Genomic DNA, 26,534 nt, shown 5'->3' with positions numbered 1-26,534 from the left:
AATTGTACCAGAGTACTCTCCCTTGAGGAATTTGACGAAAAGATAGGTTGATTTTGACTTTTATTAGAGGTCAGTTTGACTCGTTGACTCTGGAAGTGGACCAACTGTGGTGGGCTAGACGAAGACACTAATACTCTCATAAATATCTTGAATGAGCTAGACTAATTAGGGCCGGCAATGAGTCTGTGTTAAGCATTTCCGGTAGAGTCAATTTCATCGCAATACTACTCGATTATTAAATGAGTTACGTTTAGTAAACATAATTACGAACAAATAGTATTAACTCGTCACGATGACATAAATAATACAATAATATTAACTCTAAATAATGATTAACATTTACTAATTCACTCTATAAAATGGTCTATTATATAAATAAAATAGTATATTTTTTATGAATGAGTTCTACTTTCCAAGTTCCACCAAACATTAGGTCTTTAACCTAGCTGATACCAGGGAGAAGCTTTCTAAAGGAATCCAAGTATCATAGAGAATTGAAATCCAGCGACGGGGTTTAGGATTTTGATGAGGGTCGTAGGGGGCTGTGGTGGATATGGTTTTAGGCTTTCAAAGAGGGTGTGGTGGGACTTTGGAAGTTGGGAGGCGACTTGGTAAGAGACAATGAGTGAGAGTTTCAGTCAAGTTAGGGGTATATATATATATACTATTGAGTTACTGGTCGACTTGATTCGCGCTGTATATTTAAAGATATAAATTAGGTTAAAATGAGTCAGTAAGTATAACACTAGTATAAGACTGAGCAGAACTCCATCAATCGGGTTAGACGGATTGACTTATTTATAATTCAAACTCGATCAAACTAAAATCAAACTCGATTAAGAGTGAAATTATCGTGCTGAGTTACCGAGTCATGTCAAATTTTTCCATCCCTAGAATAAACTATTCGAAAAAGGGTCGCAGTCGAATTCGAATCCATAATCTGTGTGGTGGGCTTATGGCACAATATACTTTTGAGTGAATGAGCTTTATATTTGGTTTCTGGTCACCGCGCTTTCAATTGTTTGAGAGAATGCCCCAGAAGGAGACAAAGGATATAGGAAGAGAAAGTAACTTGAACGTAAGTTGTTCCTCCTTATTACTGTATTTGATATTTGTTCTCATTCTCACATATTTTTTTTGACCAAACAGGCTGCAGCCCCTGTCTCGTTGAAACTTAAAAAAATTGGTGATGTCCAGGTAGATTACCACAGCAATCCCAAAAAAATCAGATAAAAAACCTGTCAAAGGTATACGGACCCATTCTCATATATTGAGGAGGAGTTTGAGGGGAAGACACATATCAAGCGTTGTGCATTTGAATTTTGAGCTTTAAAGAGCAGATACCCTCAATTACTACCTTGCTATGTAATTCTTGATACAGTTTAGTTGGTATTCTCTGCTTCACTTCATTGGGTTCTTACATGTTTCTTTGTTGCCTATACTTTGAAAGATGGCACTTTCAAATTAGATGACATTGGTAAACTTGTCTCATGTAAATGAAACTTTCTTTTTCTGCTCTACCTCTGCCACTTTAGAATTATAAGCCAAATGATGCCATTCCTATGCATTTGTTCCAAATGTTGGAATACTTGGTTCTGTTTGTCTTAATGTTGGAACATATGGCTAGTTCTATTCATCCTTGTAACTAGAGCCCGTTATTGTCTTGTCATATTTTTATTGTGTTCTCCTTTAGGTGTACATTTCTTGTTTCTTGCTGCACCATTTTAAATTCACTTGTGCAGTTAATTTGGCTTGTTAACTCAGGAATCCATCGAACCAACCATGGTACATTGATTTCGGCTGACTTGAGATTTAGGCTTAGGCTTCTGGCACAATTACATGCGTGAGCAGCTTTATATTTGCTTCCTGTCCCAGCGCGCTTTCAAGTTGTTTGAGAGAATGCCTGAGAGGACTGTTTCCCTCCATTAGCACATTCAAATTGCTTCAGATAATAGCATGCTTTTCTCTTCCATATTGTCAGTTTCATCCAGACTCAAATCAACACAGCACTTCCCTCTTTTCCACTTCTCCTACCTCATCTCCTACCCATTTAACTCACGGCCCTCCTCTTGTATTCCACACCAAGATTCTCTTATGGGTTCTTATCATGAGCTCCCCACAATTCATCACTTCTCCCACAACACCCTTTTCTTCCATCTGAGATCAGTTTCCAATCTACCTGTAGCTAGAAAATTGCATGCTCTCCTAGTAGTCCATGGCTATCTCCACCAAAACCACAGCCTGGTCTTGGGCGCACAACTCGTGCACATTTATGTTAGCCTTAATTCTCTCCAAGAAGCTCTTCTTGTCTTCAACCACTTGCCGAAAAGAAACTCTTTTGCTTGGAACTCCATTATCAAAGGTCTTGTAGACACTGACAATTTCACAAAAGCCTTGGATTTCTACCACAGCATGATAAGAGAAGGCTCGGCTGCCGACAATTTCACATTTCCACTTGTTCTTAAGGCATGTTCTGGACTATCAGATCTCCAACAGGGCAGAAAGATTCACGAATCCATTGAGTCTGTAAGAGTTCGTAGCAATGCGAAGCCCAATATCTTTGTGCAATGTGCACTCATACACATGTTTGCAAAGTGTGGCAGCTTAGGAGAAGCCAGGATGATATTTGAGAATATGCCAACTAGAGATTTGGCCACATGGGGTGCAATGATATCTGGAATGATGCAAGAAGGAACCTGGTTTGAAGCCTTAAATCTGTTCAGGCGGATGAGAATGGAAGGATTTATGGTTGATTCTGTGATTGTTGCAACTGTTATTCCAGCTTGCGGTAGGATACGGAATCTGCAAATAGGAATGGGGTTGCATGGATGTGCCATTAAATTTGGGTTAGATGATGATCTCTATGTTTCAAATGCTTTGATTGACATGTACTGCAAATGTGGTCATACCGAGATGGCTGAATGTCTGTTTAGATCAATCGAGTTCAAAGATGTTATCTCTTGGAGTAGCTTACTTGCAGGGTATTCACAAAACTGTGCATATACTGAATGTTTGGCATTGTTTTCTGAGATGATGGGTTTGGGATTAAGACCAACATCCGTGACCCTAGCTAGTGTTCTTCCTAGCTTTTCAGTGCTGAAATTATTCAAACAGGGAAAGGAGATTCACAACTATGCCATTAGACAAGGATTTGAACTCGATGTATTTATTGCTAGTGCATTAATAGATTTTTATTGCAAGTGCAGGTTAACAAGAGAAGCAGAAATCATTTTTGATATAATGGCAGATAGGGATATAGCAATAGGAAACTCGTTGGTTGCAGGATATGCCTCAAATGGAGATGTGGATTCTGCATTTCAGACATTAAGAAGACTGCAGAAAGGTGGATTTAGACTTAGTTCTATAACTATTGTGTCTGTTATTCCACTCTGCAATCGCTTCACAATGCTTAACAAAGGAAAGGAGCTTCATGCTTATGTGACTAGAAGTAGCCTTGGGTCGGTGGTTGCTGTAAATAATTCGCTGATAGATATGTATTGCAAATGTGGTTGTCTAGATCTGGCAAAGAAGGTTTTTGATCTAATGACAGAGAGAGATGTTGTCACTTATAACATTATAATTGCTGCATTTGGGATGCATGGTTATGGAGATCAGGCAATTATGTTTTTTGACCATATGAAGGAGCAAAGAATTGAACCAGATAAAGTGACATTTATAGCACTCTTATCAGCTTGTAGCCATGCTGGTCTCATTGAGAGTGGCTTCTCCTTTTACAATTCCATGTTACAAGACTATGGTATCTCTCCAGAAATGGAACACTACTCATGCATGGTAGACCTTTATAGCAGATCTGGTAGCCTGGAGGATGCGTGGAGCTTTGTTGGAAAGATAGTCGAACCAAACATCGATGTCCTGGGAAGCCTGTTGGGAGCTTGTAGGGTACATAAGAGGGTTGACATTGCTGAGCTTGTCAGCAAACGAATTTTTGAAAGAAGACCAGAAGATCCTGGTTACTATATTCTCCTATCCAACATATATGCTGATGCTGGGAGATGGGTAGATGTAATGAAGGTGAGAGCAATGATACAAGAGCAAAGTTTAAAGAAGAAGGCAGGCAATAGCTGGACTTAGATTAGATACTGGATCCTGTTTTTGCTTGCTAGATATGGAACACACAGGGAATATATACAGGTTTATGATTTATCGACTATGATTTGCAAAATAAGAGGACATGTAATGGACATAAACTTTGTTCATAATCTGGCTGTGAGATACAACATAGAACTGTGCAGTTTTCCTTAAACTCCGATATACAGGCTTTGGCTATTCATCTTATACTTGACAGACATATGTTAGGAACTTGTTCTTTTATCAGAGAAAAAAGGAAAAAGGGAAGAGTTGTCACAATTTATGCAATAGCATACCAGGTGGTGCTACTAAACATGATTATAAATAGTTTTTTTTTCTTCTTCTCCTTTCTTTTTCTTTTTATCCTCAAAACACCAATGCACTTAGGATTGACTTTGAGTTTACTGCTTATCTTGATTAAGCTATGTTATGTGCAAGTTGATTAGTAATTAATCACCTTCTGATCCCTGCAAGGATCAGCAGTGGAAAACAACTATTTCTGTCTTGTTGCTAACTGGCCGGTGCCTTGGCAAGACAGGAAAAAAGTTATAAGTGCATCATTTGGTTGAGTTTTCTGTTTATCTTTGTCCTTCGTTTATCTCTTCCATATTCCTTATATGTTGTCTTGTTGTTCTTATTGGACCCTAACTCTTTCCTATCACAGTAAAGCTCATGTTAAATAGAGATCTATCCTGCTCTGCTATTTTATAATGTATTGAATTGCTATCATGTATTATTTGCTTGACATTTGATTTTCTTTAGTACCTATATTTAATCACTTGAGCAGTGAGCTCAGTGGCATCTTTCACTGCTTCAGTCAATGTTCAATTTCTTGTTGTAACATGATGCTATCAATCAATATTTCAAACCTTTCTGTTGCAAAATTGTTGGATTAGTATCCATTCCAATCTACTAAGAAGTCTTTTTGGCAAGGGCAATTGTGTCAAATTAGTGTTAGCTAAAGCTAAATGAAATCTTTATTTCTTATTTATTCTACTAAGAAGATCTCCATTCTTCTCTTAATGTTAACCAACGAAGTGGAGAAGTCAATACAACTATACAAGCTGCAGGCAATTATGTGAAACTTGAATATCACATGTCATTTCTGATATATCTTTTCAACAATCAACTGCAAAAATTGAAAAGGTAGGGAAGTCAATACAAGAAGTATGGAAATATACTGCTGTCACTTATAATATGTCATGATGCAGTGGTTCTTGTAACTATGCCATGTTATATTCCAAGTCTTTTTTGGAATATATTTTATATTTAAAGGAGGATGGTAAAATAATGTTCCACTGATATTTTATGACCAGATTCATTTTTCTCCTCGACTGTTTTAGCCATACATTTTCTTGGCATATTTGATTTATTGTCCTGTGCTTGTCAGGAGTTGGGGTGTCAGTAGCTATCATCTGGATATTGTGGCAGAGAATGCTCATCTCACTCATGCAGTATATGCTTTATATTGCAGAAACTCCCTCAAGAAATGGAAGCTCTGGAAATCCAAATGATCAATCTGAACCTTTACGCAGCTAAACTATATGGCTCATCCATTGTGGATCTGATCAAAAAGGTGTTGGAAAACACAGTCAATGTTCTGCACCATCTTGCATTTGTTTCCAGAGAATTGGTATAGATTCTTACATTACATAATTCGTTTCACTGTGTAACTTGAATCTCTAATTCAAGTTCTTGATAACTTTCTTGAGAATGTTCCTGTCCCTACAATTGCTACACAAACTTGAGATTTGAAAGATCCAGCAGAGGCCAATGCATTACCAATAAGAAATAAAAAGACAGAGATACAGATCACAAGAGTTTGGGCTCGGTGCTCCCTACTATGCTGTGCTACACTGCTACCTATGATAAAAGTTCTTCTGTCGGGAATGAACGAATAGGATGATTATTTGGCTACATGTACATATCCGTCAGTTCATACATCACAATGGATGCAAAGTAAATCAGATGCAATTTACTTGTACTTTGTCATAATTACTGAAAGCTTCTGTTCAAGAAATTTCAGATCCTCTTTGTATTTGGAGGCTGAGTCCATTTGCCCATGTTTGGTTTGCGTCTGCCAGTGATTGAGGTTGTCTTGGATGTTGATGGTCAAGGTTTTTTTTTTTTGTGTGCGGCAGTTCCACTATTATTTAAGCGGTGGTTTGAACCGTCTTCTCCCTCCTCTCTGTTCTTCGATATTTAGAGGTTTTTTGTTCCGTTACTTTTCTCTTCTAGAGTGGTGAATGTAAAGTTGTGCATGCTAGGGTGAGTGGAGGTCACAAGGGAGCTATTGGATGCTAGGATCTTTTGTTGTTGTATTCCTATTGAGGCTAGACAATTTGTTGGTCTTTTATGCCCAATTAAATGCCATGCTTAAGTTATTGTAATATGTGTTTTACTCAAATTGTAGGAGCATCTTTAATGGTGACAGCTCTACCTTCTCTATTCTATTAGACATTATGCTTAAATATTTAAGTTGTTAGGTCTTAATACATAACTCTTTTAATGCCCGCCTGTTGTAAGACAAATTCGAGGCTTTCTTTCTCTCTCAAATAATAATAATAATAATAATAATAATAATAATAATAATAATAATAATAAAAACTAAACTGGCCCTAAGCATAATCTTGGGGGTTTCAACTTGGATCAGGTTTGGTTGCAATAGGACTAGAGCTGGGCTCAATTGACCTGGCTTTTACACCGCGTGGCCGCTTTGAAATTTCAAATAAAGGGGAAGCCTCTCGGACTCTAGGGTTTTCTAAATTGCAGAGAAAAAAAATAAAAGAAAGGGGAAACAGAAAAAAGAAAAGAAAAGAAAAACTATTTTGGAGCCAAGGAAGTCATGAAATCCTTCTCGCTTGGCGCTTCGAAGGCGCCCGTCAAATTTCGAATGTGAGTCGTTCTGGTTCCTGATCGTTATACTTGATGCGTCGTTTTATTTTCCAATCTTGAGGGGTTAGAGACTTAGTTCTTCTGATTTTGATTGGGAATTTGGCCGCCGATCGCTCTTTCTTCTTTTGTCTTTCTAAGCTTACAAATTTCAAGCGTTGTGCATTTGAATTTCAACCTTAGTTGGTCTTTCTGATGGTCATGCTGGTTGATAGAATTGAAAGAGTTACATTTACTATATGTCGAAGTTAAGTTTGAATTTGATGAAGATCTGCTTCCTATTGTCTTGTCATATGTTTAGTATTTCTCTCCTACTCTCCTTTGAGTGGCGTCTATATTTCGCCGGCTCATTGTTGTCGCCCTTTTGATTTATTTATAACTTAAAATGCCAATTAACTTCTCTTTAGCTAAAATGGAAAAGGTTAATGATACATGATTCTTCCACTTCTCAATGGCAGGCCTACTGAAGAGAATCTTGTTCCTATACGTTTGGATATTGAAGTTGATGGACAGCGGTATAAAGATGCCTTTACATGGAACCCTGATGGTATTGTGTGTTGAAAGATGCTTTGATATGTTCATCTTCTGTTTCTTCCTGTTCTATACTTAATACTCAGGTCAATCTCATCTGTTTGAGCTAACTGCATAACCTTGTAGGTAATTAACCCTTTCAAACCTCTCATTTATTTATCATGTAATCGGTTTGCATCGGATTTCATATGGCCGTTCTATATTGGTAGATTTAACAGTCCATGGAAGTACATAGCGTATTCCGTTGTTGTCTTTGTTACTATCATGGAACTTCTAAAATTTATGTCAAGAAGATATTGAACTTTCTTATACGTTCCTTGCTAGTGTACATATCACCTTTCCCAAGGCATTAACAAAATTTTCTACTCTTCAATCTTCAGTGCTTTTAACACTATTGGGGAAAAGAGAACATGTAAAATTTTCTTTTTTTAAGTTGAACTTCTCTTTGTGCAGTAATCTTCTCCTTAGTGTTAATCTATGAGTCCTAGATTAAAAAGATAACGTTGAGACTTTGATTGAAGCTAGACCATTTGAAAATCCTTGCTTTGCACTTCTTTGTATTTGTACTTGTATTGAATTCTCTATTATCAGTCATAAGCAAGATTATAGAATGTGTTCATGAAAATTTGTTCTAGAAATAGTTAGGGCGAGAAATATTCGTTACTTGACTTAACCTTTTACCTGGTTTTTTACCTAGACTTACATATCTTAAGATGATGACATCGTAAATCAATTTTTAAGATCATGTAATGAAAGCTGGGGAATAGTGCAAGGAGTTATGTGATTTACATTAGGTTTTGGCTGTGGTTAGTAGTTACTGGCCGATCCGAATCAGCCGATTTCGATCCAGGTCCAATCTAAACTCTCCCTCTCTTTCTCTCTTTCGCTCTTTCGCTTTTTCTTCTCACTCTCTCCTTTTCTCTCTTTCACTCTTTCCTTCTCTTTTTCTCTCTTTACCATATATTTGTTTATCTTACGGAGAGATTTAGCTTCGGTGAGCTCTAACGAACTCCGGTATATAATTTTTTAATTTTATTTCTATATTTCTCTCTTTTTTTTATTTTCTTCTGCTCTTTCTCTCTCTCTTTTTCTTCTCCTTTTCTTTTCTTCTTCTTCACTACATCAAAGTTTTTCTTTTTTCATTTGGTTTTCTTCCACTCACTCTCTCTCTAATTTCTTATTCTTTTTTAGTTTTCACTGCACTATAATTTTTATTTTCTTATTTTTTTTGTCATTTTTTCTAAATTTTTACAAGTTTTTTTGTTTTTTTAAATAATATTAAGAATTTACATAATTAAAAATATCTAATCTGATCTAAGCGACTGATTCGATCGATACGTATCATTTTTTTTGAAAGGTCGATTATAATCCCGATCCCGATTTTTCAAACCTTAGTTTTGACTATATGGGTGACTTTTCTGTCTTGTTGCATAATTTCATTTAGATTGACAATAATTCTTGTTTTATCATCTAATTGATAAATAGGATGATGCTTATGATTAGTTGTGCGTAACTTCTTAATACGTTTCTTTTTGTTGAAGATCCTGATTCAGAAGTGGTTAGTTTTTCAAAACGGACTGTGAAGGATCTCAAACTACCTCCGACTTTTATGACACATATTGCACAATCTATCCAAGTAAGTAAATGTTTGCAGTTTGTAGGCTATGTGTGCTTTTTGAGCAATTTTTTTTGCTATAGTTCAAGCTAACTACATGGATCTTTCTCTGGTCCTCACATTTACATACTTTTCCAGATTTTCCTGTCATTAAAATTTCCTTAGATGAATACTAGCCTGATTTCTTATTTGTACCCTAGCTTTCTTCTCTCATTGATCTATCTTGTTCATTTGCACTTTAACTTGCACTCCTCCCTGAAGCCTACATTGGTAAGAGCCTTGTGCACTCGAATACCCTCTTAAAGTTTTCAGTACTAGTGTACTACCATTATTTAGTATCATTTATTATCTGATAGCTTTCTTCCTGTGGATCTTTTTACATGCGCTCTACCATTTGAGTCTTGCTACCTGATTTTACCTCCTAGGTTTAGCTCAGTCCAGCAGCCAACAAGTTGTCAGCGTTTTGGTATTTCTTAATTTGTGTACTTGGTGATTAATAGCTTCTTGTCCTTTTCATTAAAGACCCAACTGGCAGAATTTCGTTCATTTGAAGGGCAAGAAATGCATATTAAGGAGAAGATTGTGCCCATCAAGGTTTGAACTTTTTTTGTTTTGTTTTTAATTTGTAATGATTGTGATTTCTGGTTTATATCTTGTAATGAATGGGATGATAGCGCATTCTACATAACTTTGACAACATGTGTGTTTGTTTTGCAGATTGACCTCCGAGTTAACAATACTGTAGTAAGAGACCAATTTTTGTGGGTATGTTCTTTTCACAATATTCATAAGATGTGGTGTAGAGGGTGTCACTTAGTGTCAATAAGGCTTGTCCTCATGCAGCTTACAGTGTGGGTTTGATCCTTCAAGACAAGCTTTCACTAATAGGTGAAATGCTGCATGCTACTTTTAACTAGACCCTTCATTTGTTGAAGCCTGGTGCACTAGACAAATCTTTTTGTTTTGAACTTTTCCCACCAAGAAAAAGGTATCCTTGTATATGAGGCTCTCTTCTACATGGGTCTGGGAAGGAGATATAGGCAGCCTTACTATCTCTAAAGAGGTTCTTTATCGTTTCCAAGAAATCAACGACCTCCTGGAATGAAAGGGGCAAATTTTACAGTCTCACCAAGGGACTTTTCCTACTAGATAACTTTAATCAGCTGATATTTGGGCTCGTATCTTATTCTCTTTTAACTTGTTGGATGTCAGGACATAAGCAATTTTGAAAGTGATCCTGAAGAATTTGCAAGAACCTTATGTAAGGATCTAAATATTGGAGACCCTGAAGTTGGTGTAAGAAATTCTCTTTTATTGAAGATTATTAACAAATTGTCTTGCTTTTCGTATAAAATAGAAACTTTTTAGTTTTCACTCCTCTTCTATTGGAAACTGGAAAGTTAATACTAGCATTCAAAAAATAATTTGATTCAGTTGCATGTTCTTAGCGTCTCTTAATGAGTAAAAAAAAGTCCCTTTCGTGATACAAATGTCTATCCCAATCTAGGACCAAATAAAGACAACTATTTGGCCACATACACAATTGTTTTGTTTTACTAGTAGATGTAAACTAATTGTGTTCTGATATTTTTCTCAAGTTGGAAAGCATGGTGAGACTCTTGAATGGATGAAGTTTATATATAAGATTCATCATTTGAGATCTATACTAACTAGAGATTTACATATTTAAGATCTTGTTTAGTAAGTTGTATAGGGCTAGAGGAGAATGACATAAATTGGATTTGGATTGTTTAGTAAGTTGTATTGGACTCTGAGCATGCACAATAAACTTTTACATAGCATAGATGTTAAAGTTCACTCTTTCGCCGAGGAACACTAAACAGTCTTCAGATTGGCAAACAGAAATGTGTTGCAATCTTATAAATTGCTCCTGCCTAAATATCTACTCACTTGAGGTCCTCTCTTCTTTAAAAGCCGGATAAAGTTGTTGTACCCTGTTTTGACTTTTAGTAACAAACCTAGATGATAATAACAAACATATATTATAATCGGCTTGTAAAAGATATGATTTTTTTTCAGGCATGTGCAGTTCTTACCTGTTTATTGGTGACACAAATTATTTTCATTTATTTCAACACAATGGTGCTTGTGATATATTGATTAAACTGATGAATATGTACAGCCCGCGATTGCTGTTGCTATTCGGGAACAACTTTATGAGGTTAGATACTTAGTTCCCTTCCATTGTGAATTGTTGGATGTTCTTTCTTCTAGAAGATGTTACATTTGGATTCCCATTATTTGCTGTAGGATTGACCATTTCTTGGAGATAGTTTGTGATTTGAAGAATAGTTTGTGATCACTATGTATGCGTATATGCATATGCATATATATGTAGATGCATGTATTTACAAAGTTTCTGACCAAACTAGCACTCTCAAATTTTTTTTTACACATTTAGTATACTTTAAAACTTAAATATATGACTATGTGAGTTAGAAAATTACTGACTGAAATAACAATTTTTAATACAATTTATATAAAAATTTAAAAATTGCTAAGTTTGAGGGAATGCAATTCTGTATAAATCTTTTTTTGGTTCAGTGACTTCCAAATATAAATCGCTAATAAGATCAACAATTTATACAAATTCTTTTCGTCGTACTTGGTCTTTTTCTTATTCATTTTTAAATTTTTATATAAATTGCTGACGATATTGTGACTTATTTTGAAAATCGCTGTCCCAATCAACAATTTTTCAACTCACTTAGTCTTATATGTAAGTTTAAGGTGAATTATACACAGTAAAAAAATTTGAGAGATGTAAAATAGTCAAAAATTCTATATGTACGTACATATACTTCGATATTAGACTCCTTTTTATATTTGTTGCGTCATTACTTTATGAACCTAGGTGTAAAGTTTGGTTTCAGTGAAATTAGATCTTTAGTAATTTTCATCCAAATAAAAAGTTCAGGTTAAGGAAGCAGAAAAGTTCAATACAGAAAAGGTAAGTACAATAACTGAATAAACAAGAAAAGTAAAGTGTAAGAAAACTCGTTGGACATTATTTTAATGTTGTACCCTCCTCCATTGGTTGTTCTTTTTGGTTTATGGACTTTGTCTAAAGAAATTGCTCCCTTTACTGCTAAAATCTACTTGGGTTGGGAAGATTGTTATCTTGAGCAATGTAACTCTTTTTGGGCTTTGACATTTCTAAATCTTTTTGTAATAGTGTTGATTAATTGAGAAAAAATTTCTTTAAACAAACTAATACCAACCATGGCCAAAGTTTGCTTAGGTGGCCTTGTTCACATTAGGAATAAAGATGAAACAAGATTAACAAATATGAATTGTTATTACCAACGAGAGATTTATTTTAGGAATAGCTATTCCCGTGTTAACTTGTATTCTAGAATAATGATGTAATAATTATGTTTAATGTGATATAAAGTGAAGATAAAGAAGAAAATATTATTGAAATATACTTCAATTTTATTTAAAGTAGATTGATAGAATAGATGATAAATAAAATAAAATAATTTATGTATGCAATGCATGCAATACACATATAGGGTGCAAGTATGCAACGCTATATTTACGTGTGCAATGCAGTTAGCTTGGTATGCACAGTTAGGTCGATAGGTGTGCAACACACATGTAAGACGGTACTTATGCATTGCTATATTTACATATACAATGCAGTTAGCTCAGTATGCACAACTAGGCAAATAGATATGCAATACACATGTAGGGCGGTATTTATGGAATGTTATATTTATGTATGCAATGCAGTTAACTCAGTATACATAGCTAGGTCGATAGTAATGCAATACACATGTAGGGCGTTACTTATGCAATATTATATTCACATATGCAACTATTTTAAGAAATATTAAATTGTTGGCATTTATGTTTTTTAAGTTGAATTTTATTTATTTAGTGTAAAATAAAAAAAATATGATGAAAGGAGAGAGTAGAGAAGAGTGATAAATCATGATAAGATATTTGTCTTCACTTTAGAAATCCAACGACAACCTTGCGAGGCGATAAACAAGTCGGAATGGGCTTTGTTATGGATCCAACAAAGATGAAGAAAATAAAGAAAGAAAATTGAGACCGCCCTGGCCACTTGTGAAGCTAATTCATTGTTGACTTTTTGACTTTTTGTGCTTGTGCCCTCCTGATTTGATGGAAAGATCGGACACCACTCTTTTATATACAAGTGCCCCTACCGAAAGAGAGGAGAGATGAATAATGAATTGTGATAAGATGTTTAAAAAAGATAAAAAATAATTGATAAATTATAATAAGATATTTAAGAGAAGTTGTAGTCAAATTAAGGGTAAATTGGTAATTGATTAATGTGTGGTTGATAACTAGTATTTATATTTTTTAATATGGCTACTTTGATATTTAGTTGTTATGAATAAAATGTTGTAATCTAGAATAAATGTTTTCATTAATCCTGAAATGAACGGAGGCTTAGGCTCCACTTGGGTCCAACTAGGTATTTATCTCAATATCTTTATTATATTTTGCTATAAAAGGGAACTTAGGAGTTGAAACTCGTTTTGATGTTGCCAGATTTGTGGATTCTAATGGATTTATGTGCTTACAATATTTTACCTTGTTGGTTTAGGTTCGGTTTAGATCAAGTTGCGCCAAGCTTGAGCCCAAGCTGAGCCAGAAGCGATTTTAAACTTGAAACGAGCCTATTTTCAAACTGAGTCAGATTGAGTCAGATTAGAACCAACCTCAAGCTTGAAACGAGCCCATTTTTAAGTCAAACTCAAGCCGACTTATATCGAGCCATTAAAGCTTGAAATTTAAGATTTACCTATAAACTATAAAAATAATACACCTCTAATACATAAAAGTAGTATTAAATTATCAAAATGACAATATATATCACACCAAGTTCAATTTTTAATATAGAACTATATATCAAAATTTGGTTTAAAGCAAGTCCAATTTGACACCCAAATTGGAAGTTTTATCACTCGCTTAATATTACAATAAAAGTTATTTGTCACTTGCTAAATATTACAACAAAAATTACTTGCCACTTACTCCTAGCACCAAATGGAAGAGCATAGTGCATTATCCCTAGTGTTGCAAAACTTGAACCCACCTGGCTAAGGACTAAACACGTGGCAATAGTCAGAAAGTTTAGAAGATCATTTGAAATGTTATAGTTAAGAACATTATTGGATTTAAAAGAAAGCATTAAAACATAACATATAAAGAGAATTTTGACTGGAAGGATACTACTAAGTTCAAGAAGTTATAATATAATCCACATCAATTAGAAAGATATAAACAATGTGAAATACCAGTCATTCAAATTACAAGCATTATCTTAAGATGTTGTATGATCATCCAACTATTATTCACGTCCAACAGTTTTTAGGTAAAAAAAGAAGGTAGAAAGAGTTTTCAGGTATTATTGTGAGTAGCTTATATAAACTATAATAGAGAGATATAGCTCAGTAAATATCAAACCTGATTGGAGCAAATTGAGTAAAGGTGAAAGACTGTCATCCCTCTTACAAACCAAGTTGCTACAAAAGTAAATAATATAATAAAGCTAGAAACAAGTGATCCAATAATAACTGTCCACAATTGGCATCTGTATGCATCCATAGTTTTCTTAAGGTGCAACCCAACAGAAGGCGAAGACAATTGGGTGTTTAAATTTCTAATCATCTTGAATTTTATGGTCTCTTTCTACAATAAAGTGGCAATCTGTTTATAGGTCATTTTTAGAAGATGCAGCATATTTCAGATAAATGAAATGTTCTTGCATGTAGATTATTATTAGATAATTTGTTCGTATATTGAGTTGTCAGTTAGATTAGGAATCTAATAACTAATAATTCACTTGATTTATCTACTGGTATTTTGGAGTGCCTTGGAGTTGATATCTTTGTGATCATGATCTCTATAAGATCATTGAACACATGGTTCCTAGTTTCGGCCGATCCCAAGTGGGATCGGCCGAAACGGATCGGGATCGGCCGTAGTCGATCCTGATCCTAGCCGGGTATTGGCCAATACCCGATTCGTTTCGGGTCAGGATCAGCTGTATCGGTCAATCCTGCCCGAGACGAGCATGGGTAAGAGAGAAAGAAAGGGGAAAGAGAGAGAGAGAAAGAGAGGGAGCAAGAGAGGGGGAAAGAGAGAGAGAGAGATGGAGCAAGAGAGAGGGAAAAAGAGAGAGAGAAAGAGATAGAGTTTGTGGGTTGCAGTAGTAAGAGAGAGGGAAGAAGAGAGAGATGGGAAGAGAAGAGAGAGAGAGACATGGAGAGAAAACAAAAATTTTAAACTATATTAAAGAGAAAAAGAGATGGTAGTCGATGAGGAAGAGAGAGTATTTAAGGGAGAGAGTAGGAGAGAGTTAATTAGGGAGAGAGTTTGATAAAAAAGAGAATTAGTGGAGAGAAGGTAAATTTTTTTTTAAAATTTGTGTGGGAGAGACGGAGAGTGTGAGTGGTAGAAAGGAAGAAATAGAAATTGAGAAAATAGTATTTATTTTTTAGTTTTTAGACTTTATATATGAATAATTTATATCTTATTATTATTTTTCAAAAAAATTAAGAATTTTTCTGTATTTTAAAATACAGGTCGATACGGACGGCCGATACTACTGATACCGCCGATATGGCCAATACGTATCGTTTTTTCAGACGACCAATCCCGATCCCGATTTCGATATTTGGAATCTTGATTGAACATCCATCTTTACGCCAAGATATAGAGCTATCATATTAAATAGCTAAATTTACGGATATTTACTGGTATTTTAACCCACTGTAGGTCAATGATTGACTTCTCACATATTTTTGCATAACATAAGAATTAACAAGTTAGATATCCATTTGATTAGATTTACACACCATCTTGCTTTTGAAAAATGAAAATTGAGTGGCATCCGTTGATTTTGGAGATAGTAGGAGACATTCATACAATACTTTCCATTTATACAATTAAAATTTGTGGAATTTTCTCTAAGAATCTTTCACAACTATATTACAGTATAATGAATTTTTGGATGACTATTTTTATGTTTCTACATTACATGGAATGGTATTCTCAAAACATTGGCGGGAAGATTGGATTTGATTAGTCTGTTCCTGACATGCATTTTGTCAAGTATTGCTCGTAATCATCACCATGTTTTATATGACAGATTGCAGCTCAAAGTATTTCATCAGTAAGAGAAGCTAGGTTAGGAAAAAAAGGTCGGCGTGGGGCAGAAACTGTTACAAATAGGTCAGTGTATTCTTTGTGATGGCATTATATAAGTCTTTCTCCTTTAATCAAGAATATGCTATGATACATACCTGTTACGGTATTCTGATGGTTTGAGTTTCATTTCTAGTGTTGTTTCCAATTAGCGAAATAAAGGTGAATAATTTTTTGTTATGCAGTAAAGCAGGCAACAGTGCCTTGGACTTGGTAAAGTATTTTGGCAGCAAAGGAAGTGTCATTAGGTAAGATCATAAAACTGAAATTAGTAGTTCTTTCTCCCTGTAAAAGAATGTAATCAGAGAAAAAGGGAATAATCTAACCTAGATGACACTAAGGCAACTATTGCATGAGGAAAGCAATGTTGTAAGCCTAAAGTTATTATAAATTATCATGAATGTTGTGCCACAATTAACTCTTTCAGATCAAGTTTTGTTTGGGGACGTGTATAGCTGGATTTTGTTGTGGGATGTTCCATTATCCTGGATCCAGGAGACTTAGTTTCAGGACAGGGTAATAAAAGTAATACCATTACAGGTACTACTACAATCGTCATCAATTCAATCACCTCTTTGAGACCAAAATGCAGGATTCTTCAAGGACAAGGCAGTTCCACCATTTGGTGGACCTAATAAGGCTAATAATGTCCTTCAATTTTTGAAGAAATAAATCTGTTAATTTTTTTTTTCCAAGCAAACACAGCAATGTTTGGAGGAATCCATCTGGTATTCCTCGGTTATCAAGATAGAAACTAAATTTGTTTATGATGAGGACTACTGCAGAGTGGCCTAATACACTATTATCTCCATAATTATACAAAATCACAAGTAGGTCTTTGCCGAAAAACAAACTCCGGGTATCTTCTTGCATATGAAAGATTTTATTTTTTATTTATCTGGCATATCCCTAAAATTATTTTGTTACAACTCAGGAAAAGGAAGGAGTGGTACTTGTATGAGCCCATTGTTGATATTTTATCAAATGAGGAAGTTGGGGCTCTTGATGCAAGAGAAGAGCTGAATGCTCGGTAAGTATACTTTGGTTGCATTATAGTTCTGCATGTGTAGAAATGGTAGGCTTAGAACTAGGACTTCAGCATCCAAGTTAACATAGTGCATTAGGAGTGAGCTTAACGTCGGAAGCATTCCTTATAAGAGCCATAGAGTGGCAAAATCTCATTTCTTTTGATGTTCGAAGTTATTATGTGTTTACATGGGCTAACACCAGCTTTCAGCAATTCTTTCTCTTCTTTCTTATCCCTTGGCATGCCCAGTCCTCTTCCTTATGCAGTCTCTAAACTATATAGAGATTCAAGGAAAATGCGGAAAAGAAAATGTCAATCCAGTATCTTGTTGGTAAACACAAATCCAACTCGTCATAATTTGTCTTGCTTTCTGCAGGTTGAAGAGAAAGTTAGATGAGAAAGAATAAAGCTTCCAGGCATGCTTTTCCCAGGGCGAAAATGCACCTATTACCTTGGCATCTGCACACCAAAAGGCTATGCTTCACATACACATCTGAATATCCGACTCTGTTGATGTGAATCTCAACTGTCAATGTGATGAAAGTTGTTGCCTGCTGCCCAGGCAAATTAGTTTATGAAAAGGCTAACAGCATTTAATTAATTTAGTTTAGGTGGATACTTGACTAAAGAAAGATAGCTCCTTGTAATCAAGTATAAACAGCACAATGTTCACTGCTCAGCAGTTGCCAAAATGGATGGCTGTATTTGAGAATCAGCACCTTTGTTGTGCTGGCAAAGCTATATCTAATCCAGAATATGAGGCAGCTGTTGCCAATTGCCTTTTATTTCAGAGGACAACTTGATATTATCTTGTGATCCTGAAGCTTCTTAAGTTTTTTCCTTTCTTCTTGTCATATAACGATGCAAGCACAAAATGCAATTTAGTCTTTACTGCTGATGTTGGTGTTAGCGACAACAGCCTTGTTGTTGATAGTGGTGATGCGTATGATAGACTGTAAATATTCACTTCGATATAGGATGTCAAATATCCTAGTCGAATTAGTACTTGATCATCATTTCACCAGTAGTCTCCACATGAACATAATCCACCAGCAAAGTGATGAAAGCGGTTCGTATCTCTTAGAACAATCTCTCGGCCAATGATCCCAGAAATGATCTTCATTACTGTGTGGCAATCTCCACAGGTTCTCAGGTTCTTCTTGATGCAAATGGGTGCACTAACAGGCAAACTAATTAGCCCAAATGCCAGAGCAAGCCTCTCACTATGGCACCACAAGTTCTGCTCCTTGTACTCCCCCATATCATTCACCGCACACCGGGTATCGGCAACGTACCCTTTCTCCCTCACCAGCTCCTCTAGCTTCCTTAACATGGCATAGATCTTCTCGCTCTCCCGGTGGGACCTATCGTGCACGGTGAACACGTGAGTCGTGCTTCCGATATCGATCCAGCTGCACCCAGTCTCTTTTTTCACCCCATTAGAGCTCATCAATCTCCTCACCTCCTTAGCTTCCTCCAGCCTTCCATAGGATGCATACATGTTTGACAGCAGCACATAGTTTCCAGGGTTATCAGGCTCCATCTCAAATAGCTTCTGAGCAACCTCTTTTCCTAGTTCTAAGTCTCCACAGTTCCTGCAAGCTCCAAGCAGAGCCCCCCACACTGATGAATCTGGCTCAACCGGCATTGTGTCGATGAACTGCTTTGCGTCATCTAGGCAGCCCGCACGACCGAGCATATCAACCACGCAGGCATAATGCTCGCTCCCTGGTGCCAACCTATGAGTCTGAGACATTGAATTGAAGTACTTGAGCCCTTCTTCTACTAGCCCATTATGGCTACAAGCTGAAAGGACACAAACAAATGTAATGTAATCTGGCTCAATTCCTCTTTCAAGCATTTCATTGAACAATGCTATAACACGGCTGCCGTGGCCATGCTGCTGAAAAGCAGCGATCATGGCAGTCCACGACACAATGTTGAGGTGGTTCTTCGTCTCCTCAAATGCTCGGTATGCATCAAGTAAGGTTCCACATTTGGCATACATAGTAATAAGCGAGCTCCCAACGCAACGGTTAGCTGCAAACCCAGATTTTACTATCAAAGCATGAATTGTCGCCCCCTGAGCCCATACAGCAATGCCCACCAATGCATGAAGCACTGTCGAAAATGATGCCTCATCGGGAAGAATTCCCTCCCTCATCACTGATCTGAAACAGCTGCAAGCTTCTCCAAATTGATCGTTATGGACCCAACCCATCATTAAGATGTTCCAAGTCACAACATCTCTATCAGTCTCAGGATCGAACACCTCCACGGCATTGCTGAAGCAACCACATTTGCTATACATGTCTACGAGCGAGTTCTTGACGTAAACCAACTTCTCCAACCCAAGCTTCAGAACATGAGCATGCAAGCTTTGGCCGAATCCCAATTCCCCAGCATTAGCGCAAGCGCTCAAGGTACTCGAAAAGCTCACTTGGTCCGGCGCCAGAGAGCAATCCCTTACCAACTCTTGAAAAGTGAAGATGGCGTTTCTATACAGCTTATTTCGTACGTAGCCCACCATGAGCGCGTTCCAAGAGACGAGGTTTCTCTGAGGCATTTCGTCGAACACCTTCCTCGACGCCGCCATGTCGCCGCATTTCGCGTACATGTCGGCAATGGCGCTGGCCACGAAGACACTCGACTCGGCGCCGTGTTTAAAACCGAGCGCGTGGACTTGCGAGCCGTGGGTTCGTACGCCAGTCTGTGCGCAGGCATGGAATGCGGCGGAGAAGGTGTGGGGATTTGGGCTAAGCGTTGAGGTCTTCTTCAGCTGGGAGAAGAGGGAGAAGGCTTCAAATGGGTGGCGAGATTGGGTCAAGTGGGCGATTAGAGAAGTCCAGGTCACGACGTTGGTGTACTTTCTGGCGCAGTTGAAGGTGAGAATGGCTTGGGTCAACTGGCCAGACTTGGCGTAGAGGTTGATGAGTTGGGTGAGGAGGAGGGGGTTGGAGAGGTTGTGGGTGGTGATGAGTTGGGCGTGGATTTGGGCGGGGTGGTTTGGGTTTGGATTTGGGGCTTGGATGGTGGCGGCGGTGAGGAGGGTGGCGAGGTACGTAGCTTGGGTAGTGGTGGGTTTGGGTGGTAATCTCATAGGATTTGGAGAGGGTTAAGGGTGAGATTGAAACTCTCATATATATATATATATATATATATATATATATACTTTTTAAAAAACCAATTTATATAGAATAAGATAAAAGATGTTGAAAGTATATTTTATTTTAAATCTGAATGAAAAAATTAACATTTTTACGTTAGTCTAAACCACATGAGAGTAAAGTCATACAAATTAAAGTTTAGAGACGTAATTTGAATTTAGGCAAAATTACAAGGGGGCAATTTATAATCTAATTATTTTTATATCAATAACCAGTTGATTGTAGCCAAACTGGTTGGTACGATTGAGATGGATGATGAATAGGAAACGAGCAACGTAGCATTAACTAAGACGGGTTTGGATATATTCAAATTAAATGAGGTCTCATAGTGGACTAGTATGGATGACTAGTCCTACAGAAAGAGAAAGACCCCCAACTAATCTATTTAAAGAACCCTCTCTCAACAAATAATAAATACATAATAATCTATTAAAAGAATATCACACTAAGTGTTGCATTGAATAAAAGAAGTACGAATGAGGGCCATTCCAGAAACGCCTGTAGATCTCTAGTTCAAAGCCGTATACAAGAAGGAAACGTCCAACCAACCATAGCGGCGGCTGCCACCTCATAACCAGAGCTTGACACGGCTCTCTTGGAACATTAGCGAAGTTTTCTTCCTGTTAGGAATCGCCATGACAGCTAGCATGCAAATAGACTTTATTTGTTTCGAGCTTATCCATTATTAATATTTTTCGTTGATGTCAACGTCACACGTGGCACTTACTTATCCTTCCCACGACGCCCCGCGACGTACACTGATAGTTGACTCTTCGCGTATGGAGTCAACTTTTGACTGGATAAGCTTGAAAGTAATTTAGGATAGATTATAAATTTACTTGTCTTAACAGAGCCATCAAATTATTATAATATTATTGATTGTTACATTATTTGAGCAACTAAAAATTATCTAAGAGAGAAACTGGAGGACAGGAAAGGAAGAAAGGTAAATGCTATTTTAAGTTTGAGGAATGAGATATGGTGAGTAAATTTAATATATATATATATATATATATATATTTTTTTTATATATATATTTTGATAGGAAAAAGATTTAGTTTCAAATTAATTAAGATCAAAAGATAGAGAGACAAAATAATACAAATTAGAGTTTATGAGGTAGTTTAATTTTAGGATATTTACAAACAATGCTCTATATTTTAACTATTTTATGTTTCATAATCGTCCTTAAGAATTTTGTAATTCGATCCTTATTTTTTATATAATTTTTATTTAACATCCCGATGTAATTTTAACTAACTAATATTTATCATGTTGCTGAAATACTTCTATCATTTTCTCTCATTTTTTATATCCCTCTATCATTTTTCTTACCTACCTTCTTCACCATGGTTATTTTCATTGCTGCCACCATCTTTCCTCATCTTCCCTTTCCTTCTTCCTCCTCCTTCTCCTCTTTTTTTCTTACAACGATAATTTATGTATTTATAAATTATTTTATATATTATGATAAAATATTTTTTAAGTACTAGCTAAGTTAACTAAAAATATTAAATAAGAATTATATGAAAAAAAAATGAGTTCGGGTTGTAAAATCTTTAAAACAAGTGTGAAATAAAAAAATAGATAAAATATAGGCCGTAATTCGTAAAAATCTCTTTAATTTTATATAAGGACACGTGCAGAATTTATAATTTATCTATACAGGGGTAATTCGTAAATATTCATCAGGCAGGGCCGCGACTCTGTCGGCCGACATCGTATAGCGCGGGGGTCGGGGCCCAGGCCACGTGGTACTATTGCGATCGCAAAGTTAAAGAGTCCAGCTCCCAAGATTCCAACCAATCACAGAACACCTATCAGAGCCAACCAACTCGTGCCACATGTGGAGAAAGGCCAGCTGTCAGAGTAAAACAGAAGTAGGAGAGACAAGAATCAAAATCCGCGTGCTATCTTAGCAACCCGAAGAAGAATCGACACAGCTCATACGTGTCGTGATCTCAAGGGGATAATTACATCGTCATCACGCGCCATGCACGAGCTACTCCTCTATAAAGAGAGAAGAGAGAAGAGAGAAGCTTCTCTACTCAATTATTCTTCTCTCTTTACCATCCCTCTCCTCTCTCTTCTCTCCCCCTCTCTTTCTCCTTATTCTCAAGTGAATTTTATTGAAGTTGGAAGAGAAAAGGTAAACTAAGTGAAAGAGTAATGGGGGACGGCACAGCCACTTGCGTAGATATCATTCTGGCCATCATCCTCCCACCTCTTGGGGTCTTCCTCAAGTTTGGCTGCAAGGTATATATTAATCTCATGCAGCCGCTCTTCTCTCTCAATTGATATATAACCTTTAAAAAGCTAATTAATCTCCCTTCCGTTATGGTAAATATATATATAGGTGGAGTTCTGGATTTGCCTGCTACTTACTATACTTGGCTACTTACCTGGAATCATCTATGCCGTTTGGGTCATCACCAAGTAAAAATCCCACCGTCTACTCAAGGAAAAGGTACGTAAGAAGTTACTTAACATCTAGTTACCTGTTTGTGTAATTAGGTTAGTTAAACTGTTATGGAGTTGGATTTAGAAAGATATATGATTAAAGATGGCTATTATTGTTTGGTTTGGCAGGAGCTAGTGGTGGTGGATGATGGTAGTGATTTCTACCTTCTAGACTTGACTTAATTGGCAGCTGCTGGTGGATTCTACTTCTTTGGTGGTGATTGATGTGATATTTTTTTATATATTTGCCTGTCACTTCTTTTGTAAGTTTGTCTGCATATAATATGTGGGAGAGTTATTAATTACTTTGTGTGTGATTATGTCATTTGTATAAGGAGGGTATATATCTCCACCGTTTGATGTATGTTGCTTAGTGGAAGATGTGATCAGCTTATTAATAAACTCTGAGGCATTACACTTCCTTCTTTATGATGCGTAGTGGAAGATGTTCGTCCTTCTATATTATATATCGTTAATATTCTACCATATATATTGTAGTTAAATTTAACCTAGTGGGGGAATGGAAGAGAAATTATTTCTATTGTTTCTAAAATATATATATATATTTAGAATATACGTCAACAAAATTATTACTGAAGGGGAATGCTGTGGTCATTACACATATATAATTAATTTGACTAACTTATGATTAAGCATGGCACGAATAATAAATATATACTGTTTTTTTATAATGAATTTCTATATCTAAAAGAGATAAAAGATCATTCTAGTTAGGGTGGTTACAATAAGTTGGTTTGGCTTCAATATAAAAATCAATTATTTAGATTATATATCTCATGAAATATATTTTTTAAAGGCTAAGATGGGCTCACATATGTTCTCTCAATTAAAAAAGGAAAGATATAAAATACTTTTATGGGATAATTACACTAAGAATTATTACTTATTTTCACATACATTTCTCATCTTCTTTTAGTAGGGGATATCAAATGATCATTTTATGTTCAATTAAAGTTATCCATAGAGGCATATCATTTTTAACCTTTAAAAAAATAAATCTATGTGAAGGTATAACTAATGGAAGTGGCATTTTAGAAGTTTTTCATAGTTAAGGGGTCAATATGTCATGCAAAAATGAAAAGGTGAGGGCCTACGTGGAAATGAGCAAAGTCCAGATATAATCTTGTCTTTATTATTTGATACTATAGATGCTATATCTTAAAACACGTTCGGGCTCAACGAGAAATCGACCCATCACCTACTTTACACTGCAAATTGACAACTGAGGTTGGGCCCATTTGGACACTATGCTTTAGTAAAGTTGGTAGGTACCATCCTTGTGACCAACATAATTATAGGTTCTATGAGATTCAACTCCAACTCTAAATAATATTGTAAAAAAATTATTTAATAGTTTGGTGACTTAGTAGTTTGGCTCAACGGCTCAATTCGGTTGATGACTCGACAATACAGTTGGCTTAGAGGAGCAGCGCGATGGTTCGAAGTAATTATTTATATTAACTAAAAACTTGGTTAAATCTAAGTGTTTATATCTACCATTTGGGCTTAAGTATCATTCTACTTCCAATTGGATCTCTTATAGGGGATGGGCTCAAACTGAAGGCTATAATTGTTGACAACTCCAGTGCTGCCGTAGCTCCGGTACTATAACCTGCTGATGTTATTCCTTTTATATGTATTTATATATATATATAAAGTGTCATTTATTTTGTCTCATTTGTTTCTATAAGTTTGGATGTGTATGTGTGCGAGATTTAATTGTTTGTCTGTGATTACTTATATGATGTCTCCTCTGGATTGTATCAGTTAGTGCTGCTCCAGTTTGCAGTTTATTAAACATTGTAGCTACTGGAAGTTGTGTTTAGTTTATGGATAAAATAGAGTTTTGGTTGTGTTATTAGTTCTTTTGCATTATTTTTTAGTTTTTTGATGAGAAATTCTTATTTGGATTCTCTTTTGTAGATTTATATTGAATTTAAAAGTTGAGTTGTATCCTTTACAGCCCTAAGGGGCTCTTGCAATTTAATTATATTTAATTTTTTAATTTAATATATAAAATTGAGTGTGTATATTTTTTAAAATTAATATCTATCTCTCTCTTCAAGTATAAATTTAGAAAATATCAGAAAGGTTATTTAATTTTACCTAAATTTTCTTATTTATTTTTTATGTCACATTAATTTACTTCTTTAATTATCAAATTGGCAATGGTAATTCCTAAGGTGCTTAAAATTAATCATATGACAGTTAATATGATAAATTTTAATAGAAAAATTAAATAAGTAACTAATAGAAAGAAAATATTTCTAATCACAAATCAAACTTCCCGAACCATTATTTAATTTTACATAAATCTTTTTATTTTAATTTTTTTGACACTTCGACTTCCTCAACTATTATATATATATTAATAATAGAAAATATTAATTAATTATCTTACACTTAATTTTTGTTTCCTTTTTTTTTAAATTAAAGAGTAAATTAGTCCTGAGAGGCTTAAAATTGATCACAGAAAAATATAACGAGCGACTACAAAAGAAATATTTCAATTGTTTTACATAGTTATATGATCAATGTATCATAAAAAATAAATGGTGGGAGTCTATACGAAGATAATTCAAGAGTAATTCTTCTAAATATAAGGGATGCACATTGCAAGTTATACTATTATTTTTATTTGTTTTACCTTCTCACCTTCTAAGTGCAGCAAAGAGGAAGAACCAAAGATCCTGATATCTTGAGGATGATGAGCTCCAAAATGGAAGGAAGAGGACATCTTGAGCAATATATGGTTCATAGATCAACAGCTATGTATACATAATGTTCCACACTAATTTTTGATAATGCCAGTGAGGTGAGAAGAAGATGATGAGTGATGATACGACTCCAGTGTCCTTTCCTGACCCCTCATGTCCTCTGATGACGGGCCACTTACCCCACAACACATGCCCTTCTCCTCTATCCATGAATTAAAGCACACTAACTTGCCTTTTACTTGGGTCAATTCCAAGTTGTTTGTCTACTCTACTAAAGGAAAGTCATATTGGTCGGGTGCTTTGGTCCTATCACTACTAAAGGTGATGATTGACCAGGCTGAGCCTTTTTATTCTTTTTTTTTTCTCTGTCGACTTAACTATTTGTTTATAATTTAACCCACCAATCACTCATATCGGGACAAATTTAAACCATGATAAAATATTATATTCCGTTATCGCCCACTAGCCTATTGAATATCAGGCTTATATATATATATATATATATATATGTAAGATTTTTGTTACATAATGAATGAACTTTTTGGAGATTGATGTTGTCTCGATGATCATTGAGACAAAACATCTAATCTCGAAGATCAATCACGGAAGCAATATATTGAGTTCTAGTGTGCAAGATAATTTCAGATATAACTGTGAAATTCAACGGACAATTTGTAAGTGACTTTTGTAATTGCTCTATCATTTTAATTATTGGTTTGATCCTCGTGAAAATTATCTATGATTTTTATATTCAAGTTTAGGATTCTTCATATAAAAAATTATTTGGATCTACTTTGATCTCTATT

At 35.7% G+C, this 26,534-nt stretch overlaps 4 protein-coding genes across 6 annotated transcripts; 3 read left to right on the top strand and 1 right to left on the bottom strand.

Annotated features, from left to right (window-relative positions):
* The first annotated feature begins 755 nt into the window (after window positions 1-755).
* LOC140775293 (putative pentatricopeptide repeat-containing protein At3g01580) lies at window positions 756-6,491 on the top strand. 2 transcript variants are annotated; one of them, XM_073118494.1, is made up of 3 exons: window positions 756-1,078; window positions 1,150-4,388; window positions 5,564-6,491. In XM_073118494.1, exon 2 carries the CDS (start codon window positions 1,957-1,959, stop codon window positions 4,090-4,092), a length of 2,136 nt encoding a protein of 711 aa, XP_072974595.1. In that variant the 5' UTR covers window positions 756-1,078; window positions 1,150-1,956; the 3' UTR covers window positions 4,093-4,388; window positions 5,564-6,491. The 2 variants fall into 2 exon arrangements, with proteins under 2 accessions (XP_072974595.1, XP_072974594.1); XM_073118493.1 differs by having other exon boundaries at window positions 5,480-6,491.
* A 353-nt stretch (window positions 6,492-6,844) lies between these two features.
* LOC140775998 (chromatin structure-remodeling complex protein BSH) lies at window positions 6,845-18,153 on the top strand. Of its 2 annotated transcripts, XM_073119523.1 has the most exons (11): window positions 6,845-6,984; window positions 7,440-7,528; window positions 9,054-9,148; window positions 9,650-9,721; window positions 9,845-9,892; window positions 10,340-10,423; window positions 11,271-11,309; window positions 16,281-16,363; window positions 16,522-16,584; window positions 17,271-17,366; window positions 17,740-18,153. In XM_073119523.1, the coding sequence occupies exons 1-11, from the start codon at window positions 6,935-6,937 to the stop codon at window positions 17,768-17,770; spliced, it is 750 nt and encodes a 249-aa protein (XP_072975624.1). In that variant the 5' UTR covers window positions 6,845-6,934; the 3' UTR covers window positions 17,771-18,153. The 2 variants fall into 2 exon arrangements, with proteins under 2 accessions (XP_072975624.1, XP_072975625.1); XM_073119524.1 differs by lacking the exon at window positions 17,740-18,153 and having other exon boundaries at window positions 17,271-17,370.
* Window positions 18,154-18,381: 228 nt separating this feature from the next.
* On the bottom strand, window positions 18,382-20,463 carry LOC140775703 (putative pentatricopeptide repeat-containing protein At5g52630). The gene has a single exon (XM_073119109.1). It carries the CDS (start codon window positions 20,461-20,463, stop codon window positions 18,382-18,384), a length of 2,082 nt encoding a protein of 693 aa, XP_072975210.1.
* Window positions 20,464-22,572: 2,109 nt separating this feature from the next.
* On the top strand, window positions 22,573-23,419 carry LOC140775937 (hydrophobic protein LTI6A). The gene is made up of 3 exons (XM_073119437.1): window positions 22,573-22,786; window positions 22,887-22,997; window positions 23,120-23,419. The coding sequence occupies exons 1-2, from the start codon at window positions 22,700-22,702 to the stop codon at window positions 22,968-22,970; spliced, it is 171 nt and encodes a 56-aa protein (XP_072975538.1). The 5' UTR covers window positions 22,573-22,699; the 3' UTR covers window positions 22,971-22,997; window positions 23,120-23,419.
* Window positions 23,420-26,534: the final 3,115 nt, after the last annotated feature.

Source organism: Typha angustifolia, chromosome 14, assembly GCF_048772165.1.
Source record: "Typha angustifolia cultivar Huaian chromosome 14, ASM4877216v1, whole genome shotgun sequence".
Classification (NCBI taxonomy): domain Eukaryota; kingdom Viridiplantae; phylum Streptophyta; class Magnoliopsida; order Poales; family Typhaceae; genus Typha; species Typha angustifolia.
Note: the sequence above shows the minus strand (reverse complement) of the source record. Positions and strands in the feature narration are given on the sequence as shown.

What these genes read in the sequence shown, in the direction of transcription:
- LOC140775998 (XM_073119523.1), top strand. Translation starts at nt 6,935, where the DNA reads ATGAAATCCTTCTCGCTTGGCGCTTCGAAGGCGCCCGTCAAATTTCGA. An exon ending in GCGCCCGTCAAATTTCGAAT is followed by an intron (nt 6,985 to 7,439) that starts GTGAGTCGTTCT and finishes TCTCAATGGCAG; the next exon opens with GCCTACTGAAGAGAATCTTG. An exon ending in AGAGAAGAGCTGAATGCTCG is followed by an intron (nt 17,367 to 17,739) that starts GTAAGTATACTT and finishes TGCTTTCTGCAG; the next exon opens with GTTGAAGAGAAAGTTAGATG.
- LOC140775293 (XM_073118494.1), top strand. Translation starts at nt 1,957, where the DNA reads ATGCTTTTCTCTTCCATATTGTCAGTTTCATCCAGACTCAAATCAACA.
- LOC140775703 (XM_073119109.1), bottom strand. Translation starts at nt 20,463, where the DNA reads ATGAGATTACCACCCAAACCCACCACTACCCAAGCTACGTACCTCGCC.
- LOC140775937 (XM_073119437.1), top strand. Translation starts at nt 22,700, where the DNA reads ATGGGGGACGGCACAGCCACTTGCGTAGATATCATTCTGGCCATCATC. An exon ending in TCCTCAAGTTTGGCTGCAAG is followed by an intron (nt 22,787 to 22,886) that starts GTATATATTAAT and finishes ATATATATATAG; the next exon opens with GTGGAGTTCTGGATTTGCCT.